The 19,397-nt window shown below is 37.6% G+C and overlaps 1 protein-coding gene across 1 annotated transcript in view; it reads right to left on the reverse strand.

The window, feature by feature from the left end:
• Positions 1–16,194, reverse strand: part of LOC106904419 (melanopsin-A) — a 35,822-nt gene extending 19,628 nt beyond the window's left edge. The window contains exons 1-4 of the mRNA XM_014968763.2: positions 15,315–16,194; positions 3,536–3,678; positions 3,213–3,346; positions 739–942 (exon numbers count right to left, since the gene is read on the reverse strand). Of these exons, the coding sequence (XP_014824249.2) occupies positions 739–942; positions 3,213–3,346; positions 3,536–3,678; positions 15,315–15,437 (604 nt within the window). The 5' untranslated portion in view covers positions 15,438–16,194. The remainder of the gene's footprint in view (positions 1–738; positions 943–3,212; positions 3,347–3,535; positions 3,679–15,314) is intronic.
• Positions 16,195–19,397: the final 3,203 nt, after the last annotated feature.

Raw genomic sequence — 19,397 nt, forward strand, 5'->3', positions numbered from 1 at the left:
AGGTTTTGAGCACGAATTGACTACAAACTACATTTCAACCAAAGGTTTGTAATGCGTTTCCTAACCAGACGCTCCAAAGCGTCCGGTCCATAACTCTTCAACATGCTGTCAGCTCCCGGTCAGAAAGACGCATTTAGTTCAGAGTCCATGAGATGAAAGGTTTTTTTTTAATTAATATATTTCAGTTGCCTCTGAGACTAAATCTTTGCGTAAAGTCTATAATGTCTGCCCATGTGACTTGTTTTTATTATTTGCTTGCTCACCTTTAAACACTGATTTAAATAATGTAATTTTTAAACTGAGCAGTAATTTTTACATCCATGGAAACTCAAATGTAATATTTAAAAGTTCAATACATAAAATCAGTTATTTAACAATATGAGGTGGTGTTTAATTTATTTTTAACATTGTATTTTTATACATTATTTTTATACATTGATGCTAGAGGTGCCCAAGTCTAGTTTTCCAGAGCTACTATCTGCAACTTTAGATGGATTCCTTCTCTAACACACCTGGACCATTGACTCATTATAAGCCTCTACAGAACTGAATGAGGGAAGTCAACCTTTTGTCTGGGGTGTGTTTTAGCAGGGATGCACTCCTGATTTGTACCATCAATGTGGCCCGTTGAGGGTGGCCAATATGCTGAAGTGGCCCTCAGTGAAATTGAGTTTGACACCCCTGATCTAAAGCTTTCAGAGAAAACGTTTCCAGCCGCCTGTCTGTGTTTCTACTCACTCCAGCCGAAGAACGGGGGAAGGCTCCAGCCCATGGAGTAGAGCCAGGCCGCGGCCACGAAGCAGAGAGCTTTTCTGTGAGACATGACTCCCAGAGAGGCCAGCGGCCGGGTGATGACAACGTATCGGTCCACTGCGATCACCATCAGTGTCATCATGCTGCAGATGCCAAACAGCGCGCCACAGAAAGCGTACAGTTCACACCCTGAGAGGACAGGAGGCGGCAGAGGAGGAGAATATGTAGGAATAAATCTCAGCACTAATGATTTACTGCTTTAAATATTGACTTTTCCTCACATCATGTTCTGTTTATTTATTTCTCCGTCTCAGTGGTTTGCAATCTTTACAGCCTAAAGAGCTTTTTTTTTTTTTTTTTTTTTACACAAACCATGCAAAATAAAACCGCAAATGTCACATAACTTTTTGATGAAAGATAAATATCTACTATAGGAAATTTGTGTTATTTTTAAAGAGCCACCTTTTTATTTCTACTTTCTAGGATTTAAAACAAAGATAAACATAAAATTTAGACAAAAGAAAAGGGAAATTATGTAAAGAAATAAAAAAAGCACAAAGAATTCAACACAAATTCTTCTTCTTCTTCTTCTTCTTCTTCTTCTTCTTCTTCCGAGAATGCAATTTTCAGCAGGAGTTTTATTTTCAAGTTCAACCACCTTAAAATGTCTTACAGTGCTGTGCTTTAATTGTCTGTGATTTATAATCCTGCTGGAGGAAATGAAAACAATGAATATTCTTGAAACAGCAAAATGTTCAAAGCAGCTTTAAACGCTGCAACATGGCTGGTCGAAAAGAACCTTAATTACACCTGAAAGGTTGAATCTGGTAAATAAGAAGAAGAAGACTGTACTTAAAGACATTTTCATTTTTCAAAAGCACAGAAACCTGACAGATGCCTGCAGAAGTTATAAAAAATCCTGAAGCAGTTCAGAAATGCATCAAGGCCAAACAAGTGCTGAAGATGTGTTTAAAGAGCCTCATTTCTGATTTTTAAATGGAGTCGCATCCTTTAGGAAACATTGCATTCAACAAATATACTTATGTTTTCTGAGGTAAATGGGTCTGGTTAGTTGGTTAGTTTGGAGAATATTTGTTAAATCAGGTCAGACTGAGCAGGAGAAGGTTAATAGAACATGCTGCTGATCTTTATGTTTTCACTTTACATTTCCTCTTTAAACTCACCTTCCTACAGCAGTGACTTTACGCAGATGAAAAAGATGAAAAAGTTCATCTTTTTGGGAAAGATTTAACTTTTAAATAAAAAGTTTCAGACTGAATGAACTTGCAGAGCTAAGTGCTAAATGTCTTTTGAATTTGACACAAGAAGCTGAAATTGCACAGATAAAAATGTGTTCAAAACTGTTTTTTTTTTTTTTCTTTTACCTAAATGCTCATAGCTTTTCTTACATAGAGTTTCTTTCCACATTTAAAACCAGTTCCTTAGTGGTTGTAAAACAGAACTATTAACAAAACCAGATCTGTGACGCATGATTTCACCATATAAATACTTTCTGAGTACATTTTTGGTCCTTTATCAGTTTTATTTTGGTTTGTGGAGGATCACAGAGCAGGAAGACAGTTTGACAACACAAATCCCATCTCTAATCTCAGGATCCTTGCAGAGAGATGCCCCAATATCACAGCATCACAAATACGGAAATGGCATTTACAGATTCAGCGGAAAATGTCAGCGTTAATCACGGCTCTTTGTGAGACAGTTTCATTCTCCATGATGGCTGGAATACAAACAAAAAGCTAAATGATACGAGGCAGTGAGAACTTGTTATTCCAGAACAAACCCCACGTTTTATTAATGTTGAGGCCTTTTTATTTATTTATTCATTTTATCTGTAAGTGTGGGCGGGTCTGGCTGCCTGAGGGGGTTTTATTCTGGCCCAGTAGATCATCACTGGAATCAATTTAAAAGAAAAAGAAAAAAAAGTTATATATTTTAGATACATTGATGCTCAGTGAAAACCTCCTGGTTATTCAACCAAATATTGATTTGCATTGTTTGAGGTCTGAAAGCTCTGAATATTTTTCATTATTTGGACTGTTTCTCATTTTCTGCTAATAAATACAAAAGTTTTGTTTGAATTTCAGAGACACGTTATCAGCAGTTCATAGAAAAAAAGAACAATGTTCATTTTACTCAAACTCAAACATATAAAAAGTAAAATCAGAGAAACTGATCATTTTAAGTGGTCTCTTAATTTTTTCCAGAGCTGAAGAAAATTTGTGATGACATTGTAATTTTGTAAAAAGTATATAATATAATATAATATAATATAATATAATATAATAGAACATGATCCTTTTTGCTGAAAACCTTCATTTTAATTTATCCCAAAATGTTTAAATGTACTGTACAGTTGTACTGTTCTTCATTCTTCTACGCTGCTGGAATTAAAAGATGAATTTCTTGTAAAACCCGACAGCGTCGTGAGCGAACGTCACCTTTTTTCCCAAAGATCCAGTGTTTATGCATGCTGGTGATGAAGAAGATGGGCGTCTGGGTGAGACACATCAGGAAGTCTGTGACCGCCAGGTTGATGATGAAGATGTTGGACGGTGTCCGAAGGCTCCGACTTCTGCTCACACACACGCACACACACACGCACACCCCCCACCCACGCACACACACGCACACACACACGCACACACACACGCACACCCCCCCACCCACACACACACGCGCACACACATAGAGTGGTCGAAATACATCTTTAATTATTAGCTTATTGGACAATAATCATCAAGGATGAAAAAGCCTTGGATACCTGCTGAAAGCGTAAATGACCAGGAAGTTTCCCAGCATGCCTGTGATGCCCACAGCCAGGATGACGACGCCGATGGTGTAGTGGGCGTGAGCCGGGACGTTTACCGTCGGAAACACGTGGGCCGGGACGATGGCGTCCTGGTTCTGCACAGACAGAAACCAGAGATTTAAGGAAATATAAAGTGATGGCCCAGTTGGTAGAACTGCTGCTTTGCAGCAAGAAGATCCTGGGTTCGATTCCCGGCCCGACATTTGTCTGCATATGTGGCTTCCTCCCACAGTCCAACAACGACTGATCTCTCTACATTCTCCTTAGGTGTGTGTGTGTGCCAGGTTGTTTGTCCTGTCTGTTTCTGTGTTGCCCTGGCAACCCATCTAGATGACCCCGCCTCTCACCTGTTGACCACAATGGGACAAGGGTTTATCTGTAAATAATGACAATTTTAATACAAGTTGGCTGCACAGTGGCACAGTTGGTAGAGCTGTTGCCTTGCAGCAAGAAGGTTCTGGGATTCGATTCCCAGCCCCGGTCTTTCTGCATGGAGTTTGCATGTTCTCCCTGTGCATGCGTGGGTTTTCTCCGGGTACTCCGGTTTCCTCCCACAGTCCAAAAACATGTCAGGTTAATTGGCCTCTCCAAATTGCCTCTAGGTGTGAGTGTGTGTATGCATGGTTGTTTGTCTCTGTGTTGCCCTGCGACAGACTGGCGACCTGTCCAGGGTGCACCCTGCCTCTTGCCTGGAACGTTAGCTGGAGATGGGCACCAGCACCCCTCCCGACCCCACCAAGGGACAAGAGTGTAAAGAAAATGGATGGATTAATACAAGTTTTGATTCAACTTTCCATTAAAAGTATCATTATTTACTGAATAATGCAAAGTTGACACTTTTAATGGAATTTTTTATTCAACTTTGCATTAAAAGTGTCATAATTTACCAAGTGACACTTCATATCTCCTTCATGTCTCCTTTATCTTCATGACAGGTGTCACATAAACTGTCATCCAAAAATCCATCCATTTTCTTTCTTAAAGTGATAGTGAATCGTGAATAGGCCTGTCACAATAAACAATAAATCAGTTAATCGCATGGTAAACTCAATAATGCTAGATTTATCGTTTTCTCTTTTCTCTCTCTTTTTACCAAAACTGAATGATAAAAGTCTTCAGTCTTTGAGCTCAACTATCCCTTTTTTGGATAGATACATTTGTTTGCATCGACTTCAGACTTTATTTTATTTGTGTTTTCTTTATTATTTGGATATTTTAAAGGTCTCCCAGTTCCAGTGTTTAAATGTTTATTGGAATTTAAAGTTTATTGATCTTTGACAGTGTGTTCTTGCATTATTATGAGATTATTATATTAATTGAAAATGGTCTCAAAACAATAATGTTATCGTTTATCGCAATAAGTTCTGGGACAATTTATTGTCCAGCAAAATGTGTTATTGGTAAAGCAGAAAGTATTTGATAAACCAGCTCAGAGCAGCAACACGTTTCTACCAACTTTATGTCACTTCCTGCTTAATGTTCATTTTTAGGAAAATGATTTTTAACATTTATTTACACCATGAGAAACAAAATAGTTAATTTAATACATTTAAAAACAGTAACATCCCCAGGAAAGTGTAAATGTCTTTCAGTGCAGGGTTGTCCTCTGACAGGAAGTTGCTTTTTCCAGCTGAACCGCTGCACCTGAAGGCATCACAATGTTATATCCTTGACTGCTTTTCTTTTGTCTTTCACTGAGCTCGTTTCAGGCAGATGCTCAGCCACCCTCACATCCAGTCAGTCAGACATCATCACCAAGATTTCCTCAGCTGGGCCCGGTGTTTAACGGGAACACACACACGCACGCACGCACACACACACACACACGCACACGCACACACACATTTTCTGCTTAATCCTGGATGCGTTAGCCGTGATTTCTGTGTTTGACATCTGTCTCAGCAGTCCTACTTTTTTGGAGTTTTATCATCATGCAGTGAAAAGCGGGCATTTAGTAGCAGGTTGTGTAAGCCAGGGAGTGAAAAGGTCACTGGGACGTTGTACGGAAAGAAAGAACAAGTTTTCGATTCATGTCGTTTCTCTGTGTGGAATATAAACAGCTTCAGATCACTATTCACTCGCCCTGCTTGATCTCTTTATCTCTTGGTTTTCCAGCTGATTTCCTAGCTTTCCTCTCATCTTTTCCACGAAAATCTCTTTCTCTCTCTGTTCTACCTCCACTTCCTCTCTCCTGTTGCTTCAGCTCCTGCAGTTAAGGACCAGATTAACGCCGATCACATGGCAGACGAGGCAGAAAGGGTGAAATCCTCCCTGTTTTCTGTGGGATTTGAAGAAAATGGTGGGAAGTAATGTCCCTCTATGTTTTCTGTGGGTTTTTGTCTCTTGTAATTTGAATATAAATGGTCCGGTTGATGCTTAATGCACAGTGACATTAAAGACAGACAAGGATAAACAAATAAGATGAGAAAGATGGTGAAGATGAGATATTGACAAGGGGATGAGAGAAAACGTGAGGTGACATAAATTAATTGAAGCAAATAAACTGGTAGAAACCAATCTTTTAGAGGAATACTTAGAGACTTTTTAATTTCCATCAAATCTTTTGGGTTTAACTCCATACATTTTTACATTTTTCACTGTAGTTTTCTGAAATTTTAACAAATTGTTTCAGACAGAACTGCTGTAAGGTTCGCTGAGATCAGGGACAAACATTTACATTGTTACACTCCATTTCGTAACTTTTGTAATTTCATGGTATGCTTTAGGTCACTGTCTATTTCACAGGTGTCAAACTCAAGGCCCGTGGGCCAAATCCGGTCCGCCACAGCTTTTTATGTGGCCCTCTAGGTTCTAGATTAAACACTAAATGTGCTTAAATATTTTATCAATCAACTCAAAGCAGTTTTTATTTGTTTACTGCCAAATTATATCAGTCAGTCCCTTATTATTGTTGAAATTCACACAAAATCAACAAATCTACTCACTTTTTTTGCACTAATAGATGATTGGAGATTTTTCTGTAAAGTTTTCAAAAACTTTCTTACTTGTACTGAACATCTGCCTCAGCCTTAATTGACGTCAGATTATAATACATGATCTATACAGCAAGAAATAAAAAGTCACATTTACTGACATAAATAAGCGCAAATACTGCAAATATTTCCAAACACTTTGATGTTTATTGCAAAAAAATCAGAAAAAGTATCAATCTAAATAATAACTTTAATTTAATGCACTGCGATTAATTGGAATGTGTAATTAAATTGAAATTACTTTTTTTTTGGTAAATTGTATTGAGATGACATTTGTTGTGTGATGTGTGATGTCTTGAGATGTTCAACATTTTCTAATGCTTTGTCTCGCCTGCATCAAAACAACCCCACATCATGATCCTGCTTCTATCGTACTTCACATCTGCCATCGTGTTCCCAGGTTTGCAAACGACGCCCTATTTTCTAAAATGTAAAATTCGTCGTTTTGGCCAAATACCACAAATCAGTCTCATAAAAAAATCCCAGTCTTTGTTCAAGGATTTCTCAGACATTGCATGAATGAATCGAAGCAACACTCCAGGTGTGTTTCTGAAGAGGGAATAACATTTTAACATGATTAAAGGTGAAAAAAAGTCAAATTTTCTCTTTTAAAAGTTGTCAGAAGCTTGCAAAGCCATGACATCGCCACCTCAGCTTTCCCAAATTGTTTACAGGGATTTAAATATTTATCTACAAACGCTCTCTTCGTCAATCTGGTAGTAAGCAAATAGAAATAATTTTCCCTAAAGGTCATATTCAGTCTAGACAGATGTGTCGATTGTCTTTTTCTTGCATATGGAAATATTTGGACCCAGCTGTACAGCTGAAGGGATTTTCCTAATTGAGAACAGTCATGATTATATTCTGATTTATTTAGACAGCTTGGGCTCATTATCACAGTCTGTTGTCACTCAGATGCTCTTTTGACTCCTGAAAACACAGAACAACACAGCTGAATAATTACACTAATGAACAGGCTTATTTGCTAAAGGTGATGCAAAGATGATAGTATTTCAGTTTGAGGGTATTGTTTTGTGAAAATGTATACACCTGTTATGTCCAGAGTTTTTGCTTTTTTTGTAGCAAACTGAAATAATTCAGGTCATTAAGCCAATTTTGTTATCAAACAAAGATAATATGAGTACATACAAAGAGCTGCTGTCAAATTATTGTTTTTTAATCTACTAAATGAAATGCAAAAAACTTAGCAATTAGTCAGCAAGACTGCTGGAGACAAACATCAAGGATGAGCGTTATCCGCAGTGAACTGATCTGTAGAATCAAAAATCATATTGACTGTCTGACAGCATGAAGTAGGCTAAAAGATCTCAACATGCAACATCATCCAAATAATTAACTGTCAACACACAAAGTCACTGACGCCTAAAAATCTGGAAAATATTACAAAGTTACTTCTAAACGAGCATTCACTCCAGTCTGGTTTAGTGCGATTTAGTCAAACTCTAGTCCACTTGTCTGGAAAGTCTAGTTCGTTTTGGGATAGTGTGAATTCGTAAGCAAACTTTGGTCCACCTAAAACCAATGTTACGGTTTGGTTGAAGTGAACTCCAGTGCAGTTCGAATGCATATGTGAATGCGAAGTGGACCATAAACTGCTCCAAAAGCAGGAAGTGGACTACAACGCATGGCATTCTGGGTAAATACAACAAAAACAAAGATGTGAAAGAGGAATGGTTTGTGCTCTTTTACCAACAACAAAAGAGAAAACCCCTATAACCACTGAAATCTGATTTCATAAAATGCTGTTTACATTTTATGAAAAAGGAAGTTGAGCTCAGTGTCTTCTTCTGTGGGTTTTGTGTTGTTTTCTTTCAGTAGTTCTTGGTGTAGCGCCACCACAGGGAAGGGGAGGGACAGGTTTTTCAAAGGGTTTGGATCATTTAACACAGTGCAGTGAGAAAGCGAACTGCACCAGCCGAAAATGTAATAAATGTTGAAATTTTGTCTCAAAACCGACTCCACTGGATTATCAGGTGTGAAAACACCCTGAGACTTTGGGACGCAAGTAACCAACCTGAGATTCATAATCCACAACTGGAGAAATTAACTAAAATTACTCCAAGAGTTCATCAACCAGAAGGTCACAAAACCAGAACAACCTCTAAACTTGGTTGTTCTGGGTGTCCTTTGACCTCTGCTGAGGTCAAAGTACAAATTTCAGCAATTGACCCAAAATGGCAAATCTCCAAACCAGAACCAGTGCTGACCAAAAAGAAACCGAATGTGATCTTAAGATGAAGGTCAAATGGAAGGTGATCACCATCAAGCCCCCTGATTGGTTTAAAATAGAAAAACATCAAAACAAGTGAACGTCTATCAATCAGCTGCACCATAATTTCCTCTAGGAGTTTTTTCAAGCTTCTCTCTCGTATTTATTCACATTGGTGCTTCGTTTTCTCTCATTTGAAAAATGTTGGCGGTTCCATCCCTTTCTGACGAGCTGTCAGTGACAAATCTGTCTTTCTAAAACCACGACGTTGCAACCTAATAACTATGCAAATAAACATTTCTCCCAGCGACATTTGAACACGGCTTTAATTCAAGAACCCATTGCTCACATCTTCACTGAAAACTTACTTTTTCAGGCTGTTTCTTGTGGCTTGTAATCATGTAACTGTCTGCTTGGAAAATCACGTCTATAATTGATTATCACTCATGTCATCCGCTCGCAGAAATGTTTTGATTCACACATTTAAATTAAAACTGTTCAGATAGCTAATCGGATAAAACCCTGAGATTTTGGCAGGGGTGAAGAAAGGCGGTTCCAACAAATATGTGGTTAATATCCCAGAGATATCCAGATAATCTTTGAGAAAATAACGTCTGAATAGTAAGTACACAAAGTCAAGATTTTGTTTGAGTTCCTCAGATCAGTTAAAATCTCACATTTTCAATTGTTTCTAACATGACGAGTTCACTTCTCTGCCTGTTGAATGCCGATGAAAAAACCCCCAAAACTAATTAAGGAACAATGTAACGTTGTATTTGAAAGGATGTCCATAAGACTGACATAATACTGTTATAAAAAAGATAAAACTGTTATGAACATGAAGGAGTCTTCATGAATGGTTACAACTGTTGTCATTAAGTGGCTTTCAGTAAATGACACTTTTAATGCAAAGTCGTACTAAAAGTTGCATTAAAAGTCTGCTAAAAGTGTCAACTTTGCATTAAAAGTGTAAATGACACTTTGTGAAAACAGTCTTTTGGATTCTTTTGCTTCCAGTTGCTGAATAAAAAGCTTCAAATGCCACAAATGATGGACTCTTATTAGAGAAACATTTAACTTCACTCAATTTTTCTAAGTTGAGGAGATGCCAACTTCAAAAGAAAGTCCACCTCTAGTAAATGGGATGTTAAAAGACTTTACAGTTAAATTTAAATAACCACATATCACACATATCAATAACTTTGCATGCACTTCCTACCAAAGCCACTAGAGGTCCCTCTAACTGATGCACTCATTCAGTCTGGGTTGTTCGAATTGGGAGGAATGAAGACATAGAAAAATAAACCTGAAGGGATGAAAATTGAGATTTTTAAGAAATCTATTAGCCTGTACTATTTGAATAAAACAGAAATATCTTTTGTTGTTCCTCAGAGGGGAAATTCTGAAGTACCAGGAGCAAAGTGACTGCCTGATAAATGCTGTGTTTGTAATTATTTCATTCTTTTAAAGATAGAATAACTGTGTTGTTCAGAGTGGATGTTCAGCCATCCCTGCAGTTTCCCTCCAGTTTCTGAACGGTTTTCTGTTCTCTCCATATATTAATCTCCCATTTTCTTCATTTGTCTCATTAAGGGTAATGAATACTGTATGAGCTGCTCCCCCAGTGACCACAGAATCAGCCACTCCTCGAAAGCAAGGCCTAAATTAGCCAACCTGTATGGCAGAAAGAAAAGACGGACGTTTTCCAGAACTGAGCTGATTCATTAACGAACTGGTAACTCTGGGTTAATTGAATTGGGCAGAAATTACATTTTGACACCACATCCACGTTTTAAATGTGACCTATATGCTTTTTTAATCAGGTTAGAATAGGTTTACAAACTACACAAAGCATTTTTTGTAGAAAATTATTCTTAGATAGTGAGATTACTTGTCACTTTAAATCCAAATAAGCTGCTGCTGGCCACACCCCCAACTCAACATTTACACTCACACATGAAAATGGCTGCAAACAGATGCATGCTACACAACCGTACATCTTTGAAAAGCATAAGTACAGCCTTCTCCACAACTAACAAGAATGCAGCAAGTGGTTTTTTGGATGTTAAGTCAACAAAACACTTTTCCAGCAGCCGTTATGCAGCGCATACAGAGGCGAAACCAGCTGACCAAATGAGCTGGAGCTCCGCTGGGGTTGCTAGGTAACAGGGCAGGACCATGCTATGGTTCCTAGTTAACAGGGACGTGTCTGCTGATTTGTGACGTCACATTCTGGAGATTTTGAAACGGCTCATTTTTCAGACACAAAAAAGGATTAAATTATCAGCCAAAGTTGGGACCCAAATGGAAGCATAAAAACATTTTTAAAAACGGGCGTTTTGAACAATAGCTCCCCTTTAAATTCAAAGTTAATGACGGTTAACCAGTATTTTATGATCAGCTCTTGCAGCCATTCACTGTTTTACTCTGATTACATTAAAGACTCAAGTCCCAGACCTCAAGTTCAAGTCAATGTTTTTTAGTCCTTGGAGTTTGAACTTGAAATGCTTAAAAAATACAACATTACAGGCTTGTAACAGATTTTGAAAACCCCATATTTATTTTAATAAACTCTCTTTTTGTTCTATGACCAGAGTACGGCCTAAAAGTGGATTGTGAAAATATATAAACTTGTCCTTAAAGAAACTGCAGAGATGAAACCTTTATCTTTCCAACAATTGCATCTGTCTCATAGTTTTCTTATCTGATGTGTGTCTGGGTTCCTGCTGAGCAAAACGTTTTCTATTTTCTCTTCATGTTTTGGACTCAGTTCAGATCCAGAGTGGAGCTGAAGGATCCTCCTCCAGCCTGTGGATTATTATATACGGTATAATCCCACTTTCAGACACTCAGATGATTCTTTGACTAAAATATTTACTTCACAAAATGGAAAGCACACATGTTGGATTTTCAATGCAACCACCAACATTATAGGTCTAATAATAAATATCGTGGACATATTTTCCAGGTCTATTTTGTCTTTATTTAGTCTATAAAAATACACCAATCATTGACCAAATTATGACCAATAAGAGGTGATATGAATAACATTAGAGCACCTATTAGTAAGTGAACTTTAACAGGCACCAAGTGCTTAATAAAGTTCATTATGTCATCAAATTTAATGTGTGGAAGCAGGAAAATGGGAATCCATAAAGATTCAACTGAAAGGAGCCAAACTGTGAAAGCTAGAATAGTCACAGCGTCTCTGAAACTGCAGCTCTTAATGGGAGTTTCCCAGTCTGCTGCTGCTTGAACCGACGGCAAGGTCAAAGGTTAATTGATGCTAACGGGGACTGAAGGCTGGCTGGCGTGGCCCGATCCTGCAGGCAGGCTGATTCGTGAAGGCGTTGACGCTGGTCGGGTTGGAAAAGTTTAAGAATTGATCTTGCGTCACATTTTGGAAGCAGATTGCTTGTGCTGCGTTCACTCAGCAGGTCTTGATGCTCAATTTGGAGTTTTGCTTCTTTTTTTTATTGCCTGGTCTTTCAAACTACAAGTCACCGCAATCAGACTTCTGAGTGAACGATTTAAGACTTCAAAGAAACCTGTTTACGCAGAAGAACGGTGACAGCAGCTCGTTGTTTACAGAAGTAAAAACACAAAAATACTTTTGGAAGTTGTCTTTGTTTTTTGTTTTTTTTACTGAATTAGGACTATTTTGCACCACAGAATCCAAAAACGCCATCCATTTTTTTCAACCATATCAGGTTTTTATTCTAATTTGATTTAGAGAAATCTGATCTTCTGACTAAATTGATGACATTTTTGTAACATTATCAGTTCATTTCCGTGAATATTTCTCATCCAGAAAAGGTTTTAGGAGAAAAAAATTGGTTTTCTAACAGAGTGTATTAATTAAATGATAAAACTTGGATTTCTGTAAATTGAATAATAAACACAGGTAATGGTAAGTACATGTAAATTGAACATTACGTATTTATTGGGGCATGAACTTCTGTTCCTTTGAAATGTCTCTCTTCAGAGTCCAAAAGTAATCAGGCGTCATCCCAAACTAATACGTTGCTCAGTTCAGAAAGTTGACCCGATTGAACAAAACCAACGTGATTTTTGGATTCAGCCCATCAAAATCACCATAAAACAGTTGAAAAACCCCAGATAATTTTTTGGGTTATTAATGGAGCGATCTACTTATCGACTTTAAAGTTATTCAGCAATCGGAGCCGACAAAATGATCACAAAATCATAACAGTCTCCACCATCTAAAACACCAACAATGGGTTTGTGGAAACCAAACCAGGTAAGAAAGTAAAAGATGTTCTGGTTTTCTGTCACAGCTGGAGCTCTGGACACGGTTTAAATGGGGAAAACGTGGCACAAGGATGCATCATGGGAAGAAAGAAAGAAGGAGACCATGTGTTGCTCTGGGTTTTGGAAGCAAAATATTATGCCTGAAAGGTGTATGTTAAAATTTTTATGTTTTATCCCACAAGATAAAGAATCTAAATTCAGAAAAATCAAAGATTTAGGAACTTAACTGATGTTTTCCCCATTTGATCAACCGTTTCGCTCAGTTTGCCTCGGCAGATCTCCTTTTCATAGCAACACATTATTGTTTTGTTGCTTCTTACTTACATTTCTCTCATGCAAACAAACAATCGTGTCCCCATGAATTTAAACCATGGTGTATTTTTAATAAGTATTTTCATGAGTTATGGTCATGAAGGGTTAAAAAAATGCTCACATCTCACATATACCCAAATAAAAAGTTTGTGTTATTCTCTGTTTCCAACTGTTTGGATTATAATTTGCATTTGGACCTATCAGATTTTAGGAAATGTGTGAGATTATGACCCTTAATCAGGGCAAAATGAGTTTTTGTAATGAAATAGTTTTTATTGGTGTTGAAAAGCAACTTTCTTTTTTTACAGTGGACCCTGAAAAACAGATTATCTGCTGTCAAAGTGCTTAAAACTCTCCCTCTGGTTGGGATATTCTGAAAAAGTCAGGTGCAGAGACACACAGAGCAGGTCTGAAAAACAAAAAACTTCAGACTTGACTAAAGCTTGTGACGTAAAGACTTGTGGCTCGTCTTACACTCGTAGTTTGAGACTTATAAACAAGCTTTTCTTCAAATAATCAATAGTGAAATTAATTACAGACAGGAATTACAGGCTGACATGTGATGTATGCGCATATTTTACTCTGAAAGAAATGACCACCTTTCACATCTCTTGCTGTTAACTAGCTGCATCATTTAACATATATTATGAAATTCAAAAGCACACCTTGCGCTCTTTATTCAGATATAAAACGCACTACACTGTACCTCGAATTACAAAAATCTAAAACGTAAACATGCTTAATGTTCAAAACGACAACATTTTTAAATGTAGATTTATGGCAGAACATTGTTAAAACTCCTCTGAATAATAGGAAGAAATAAAACTCAAAACTATATGTAGCTCAGTATTATGATAATATAGATTAACAGGGGTTAACAAAGTCATTACAAAAACAAAATAAAAGTCAGCTTGTTGGATTTATTCAGAAAACTCCTTGAACTCAAATCTACATGGATAAATATTAGCATTTTCAAAATATGCACTCTTTAGCAGTATTTTTTATGATGAATTTAATGTCAAAAGATTAAATGAAATAGATTCATTAATGCCTTAAAAATCAATAAATAAAAATGATATTTGAATGGCTACAGGTTAAAGTTTTGAATTTATAGCTCAAAGTAATGGAGAGTTATTGACAGGATTTGAAGGTAGAAAATGCAGAATGATTGAATTTGACCAAAAACATTAAGACAATGCATAATTTCTCATCTCTTCCCTGTTTCACCTTCCACTTTTTTATGCTTGCAAATGATTATCAAGCTTATTGTATCACTTATCTCTCTCTTCAATGACATTTCCCTCCAGAAAGGTTATCATTTACGGCAGACAAAACAATTACAGGCTATTATAAACTCAGAATGGCTCGAAAATATGACGGTAAAATATGAATGGCCGTGAGAAAAGCGACCAGCCTTTATCACAGTGTTTCATGTGGATGTACTTTCAGGTATATTGTGTGTGGAAACGCGCTCTTTGGGAACGTCAGTCACGCATAACTGCACGCACACATGACAGTTTTTTTTTTTTTTTACAAGACTTGGATGAACCACCCGCACTCTGCCTCCATTCAGGTGCGGTTATGAATGAAAAGAGCGGAGCAACAGGAAGATCCGTCAATCATTCAAGTATCCATTCATCCACTCACGGCTGGTTAATCCTACACTTTCTATGATCAGTTTTAAATTGTAATTATGTTCTTGCAATGATATCCACGTAAAAATATTACAATATTTTACAAGACGGTAGAAAATTATATCAATAAGCAGCATTTCCCCAGTTTTTCCCAGCTGTGTTGAGCTGGATTTGGCGCCTCTGGATCAGATTCTGATGCGCATTTCAGAAGCGCACAGCAGCTCCCCAGTCACGCAGACAGCTGTTGCGTTCAGATCGGCTGAAAACAGGAAACAGATGCGGACACTTACAGCTGGAGCCACCGGGGACACCTCCATGAGCCGGTGCGGGTTGATGGAGCTGATATTCCAAGGCGCGCTGCCGGTTGGGTCCGGTGTCGGAACCACCGGTCCGATATGGAGCCTGGAATCCATCCGCGGACCAAACAATGGAGTGCCCCTGAATGTGCAAGAGAAGTTTATTTGAGATGTTTTGAGCTTGTCTGAGGTGGTTTTAGGAGTCCGAGCAGCCGGTCATCCTCTCCATCCAGCTCCTACATCCTCCTCAGAGAAACTGGAGTACAACAGCTGTGCAGCGGTGGGAAACACTGCGCTCTCTCTCTCTCTCTCTCTCTCTCTCTCTCTCTCTTTCTCTCTCTCTCCATCTCTCTTTTCCTCTGTCTCTCACTCCGTTTCTCATCCACTCCGCGCTCCGGGGAAGCCTCAGACTGTGTTAGTGGGTCCCTGTGCTGTGTGCGCAAATAGATCTAACCTTTGTTCTGTTTATTTGTTTCACTGCTCATTGAAGAAATCAGCAGTTCTTTCTCAATTTGTGCCACATCAAACCCTGCTGATCAATTTACAAACATCCCCATTGATCTGTTGATCCATGATCAAGAAAGAAATTATGATCTGAAAAGTAGGCAGCACATATATGTCAAATTTGCTGACACACCTAGTTTAAAAAAAAAGAAAAGAAAGTCGAACATTTGTGAACAAACAGCCCATAAAAAACGAAACATCAAGGAAAGAAGTGGTTGGGTTATAAACAAATATCCCATACATTGCAAACTTTGCATTAAAAGTGTCATTATTTACCGAATGGCACTTCATGACAAATGTCATAGCCATTCATAAAGACGTCTTTATGTTCATGACAGGTGTTATGTCATGTTTATGACAGTGTCATGTCAGTCTTATGCACACCCCTTCAAATAAAGTGTTACCACATTTTGTTTTCCTTCGACTCCACAGCTGTACACAACTTTGGGTTAACCTTGTAGCTTAAATCCCAACACAGTAAGTCATAAACATGGCAAAAGTTTATGAAAATGTTTAAAGGAAATACTTGTGACAGAGATAAGTTTGAAATGCAGCTGAGGTGCAACGTCACAGCTTAAGAAGCGGATTGTAAAGGAAGGATTAGAGTTTGCATTTCAGGCTTGATTTAGACAGATTTTGAGAGGATGTGCATCTAATATCATAATCCCACACAACGACAGAGATGATGAGGGAGAGAGTTGGAAAAGGGATAACAGAGTGAAGGAGGTATTAATAGAAATACAGAACTCAAGATATTGTTTCTATGTCGTCTGTTTCTAACAATCAATCCGTTTTATTCTAAGTGGACATGGAAAAGGCAACAGGAAAGTTTCCTATTCAGAAAACTTATTTTCAATGCAGACTAATTCTACACATCACTCTCACAGATTAGAAATACTTCTCATTTCTTTTTACCTTTTAAAGGGGTTTAGATCAAAACTTCTTCACATATGAAGAATTGAGATCATGAGACCTAAATGTCATTTGCAAAGGAGACCTGGGCTGAAAATATGCAGCATGCATCAAAATGGTTACACAGATCAAAAACAATAATAATAATAATAATAATAATAATAATAATAATAATAATAATAAAAACAGCACATTAAAACAATAATAAAAAAGAAAACAATTAATAGATTCACCTTGCTTGTTCTTAATATTTGTGAAATATTTCCAAAAAAATAAGATCTGACATGTGCAGATTGGAGACGATTTCATGCCGCAGGAGTCGTAATGGTGAATGACTGAACATAGGGTAACAGTAAGACTTTATTTAAAGTGAAGACTGACATGACACTGTTGTAAACATGACATAACACCTGATATGAACACGAAGGAGTCTTCAAAACTGTTCATATAACGCGTCATTTAATGCAAAGTTCCATTAAAACTTGCATTAAAAGTGTCATTATTTACCAAACGACGCTGTTTGACAACACTGACTCCTTCCTGTTCATATCAGGTGTCATGTTTATGTCAGTGTCATGTCAGCCTTATGCACACCCCTTCAAATAAAGTGTTACCAGGAACTAGCAAAAGAAAATAAGTGTTTTTATCCCAGATGGACCAAAGGGCAGCACAGAAGACGTAAAAACACTAAAATTACAAACATAGAATAATAAAATACAAAATACTTTGAAAATCAGCCATGCAAATATGCTATAATAAAACAACAACAAACCAAAATCAACATCTTGTTGGTGTCAAAATGCAAGGAAAAGAATCGAGTTTAAAGAAAAACAGGCAGAGATGCAGCATGTCTGTTTTACATGGGAAGCTACTTCACATTTTAGGTCCTACCAGCACAAACGTAGTGTCCCTAAAGAGCTTCAAAATGTACAAAAAACCCGTGTAATGAAGATGAAAAATAAAAATTGTGCCACAGAATTTTGTGCTGTTTAACCTAGACCACAAGTCTATAAATTCACAGCATACAACCTTAAATTTGTTGCTACATTGCCCAGTCTATTCTTCTTTTTTTTTCTTTGTCTTTTCCAAGAAACTCAAGGTGATATTTTTCCTGCAGCTAAAGGAAACAATATTGCTTAAAAAAAACTTCACTTTGAAAAACTCAAGCCGATCCTTTCAAGAGGAGATGGATTTACGAAGAGCTCCTTGTTCTACCTGAAAAAAGATTATTGCGTAAAAAAAAAAAAAAAACCCACACACAACCAGAATGGTAGAAGAATGAAATGTCGTGGAGATGGGAACAGACTGACATGTTCAGAACGAAACACCAAACGCCATGTGGAAAATCACCCATTTTTGGGATTCATTGTGGAAAAGTACAAATCTTTTCCAACGTGGGGACAGACTGAAACATGGACCAGGTGAGATGCAAGGAAGACGGGTTCTAATTTTAAGAACGAAATAACACAAATTACAAATGTTTTTTTAAGGTAAGTACACACTAACATCAATCAATCAATCAAGTTTTATTTGTACAGAACATTTCAGCTGCAAGACAGTTCAAAGTGCTTTACATCATAAAAATACAAAACCAAAAAGAGAAACATTACATTTTGCCATCGTTACTCATCAAAATGTTGGTCAGCGTTTCATTTATTGTGGTTCAATAGCAACTCTAAACAGGCTGGTTTCAGTCTAGATTTGAAGGAACTCAGTGTTTCAGCTATTTTATAGTTTTCCAGAAGTTTGTTCCAGACTTGCACATAAAACCAAACGACAAAGTAGCAGAAAGACCAACACGTGTGCACATTCACTCAATTTTAATATGGCAATGGTCCCTGTTAAAGCACGGTGAGAAATATGTGATAACTATATACATTTCAGTGTTTTTTAAGTTAAACTAAAACATTTTTTGTTGCCCACAGAAGAAGTCTGAATGAATTAGAAAGCAACAGCACAAAATGTATTTAATTCAACATGCTCAAGCCCTTCTGTTGGACAGAAAGGCCAATAATCTACTAATTTGTCAGAGAATCATTTCGCCACTGATGTTTCCCAGCTGTTCTTAAAGGGAACAAAGGGTCGCTGGAGATACAACAGAAGTGGGCAAGGACACTAACCAGGAACACGCTGCGGTCGCGGCTGCCGGCTGAAAAATCAGCTGCTCGTTTCACCTCGACAGATCCAAGATGACATTTAGCTGCCAGCGTTCTGCCCTGCATTTGAATAGAGGAAAGACTCCAGACGCTTGGAGCTCCACTATAATGGCTGATTGTCTGCAGCAGCAGCAGAGGGATGTTCAAGAATGTAAGCATGACCATCCTGCTGGGTGTTGTTCGAAGTCTCAAACTCATGGCCTACTTCCACTTATCTTTTTTTGTTGTTGTTATTTTCACATTGTGACACATTAACTCCTACTTACATCAATCCATCCAAAACGACAGCTCACCTTTTGTCTCTCATGAGCTCAAACTCTGTCATGACGCTTACAGCTCAATTTTAAAGCAAAAACTGTTTTGCAGAAGTATTTATACCCATCGTACCTACCGCAATGTAACTGATTTTGTTAGACAATTGTGAAGAAGAAGGGACTTTTTTTTTTTTTCAATATTCTTTGGGAAAAAAAAATTCTGAATAGTGTTTTTTTTTTTTACATAGTTG

The sequence above is a fragment of the Poecilia mexicana genome, unplaced genomic scaffold (assembly GCF_051168715.1).
Source record: "Poecilia mexicana isolate PSO_F unplaced genomic scaffold, ASM5116871v1 scaffold_19, whole genome shotgun sequence".
NCBI classification, from domain to species: domain Eukaryota; kingdom Metazoa; phylum Chordata; class Actinopteri; order Cyprinodontiformes; family Poeciliidae; genus Poecilia; species Poecilia mexicana.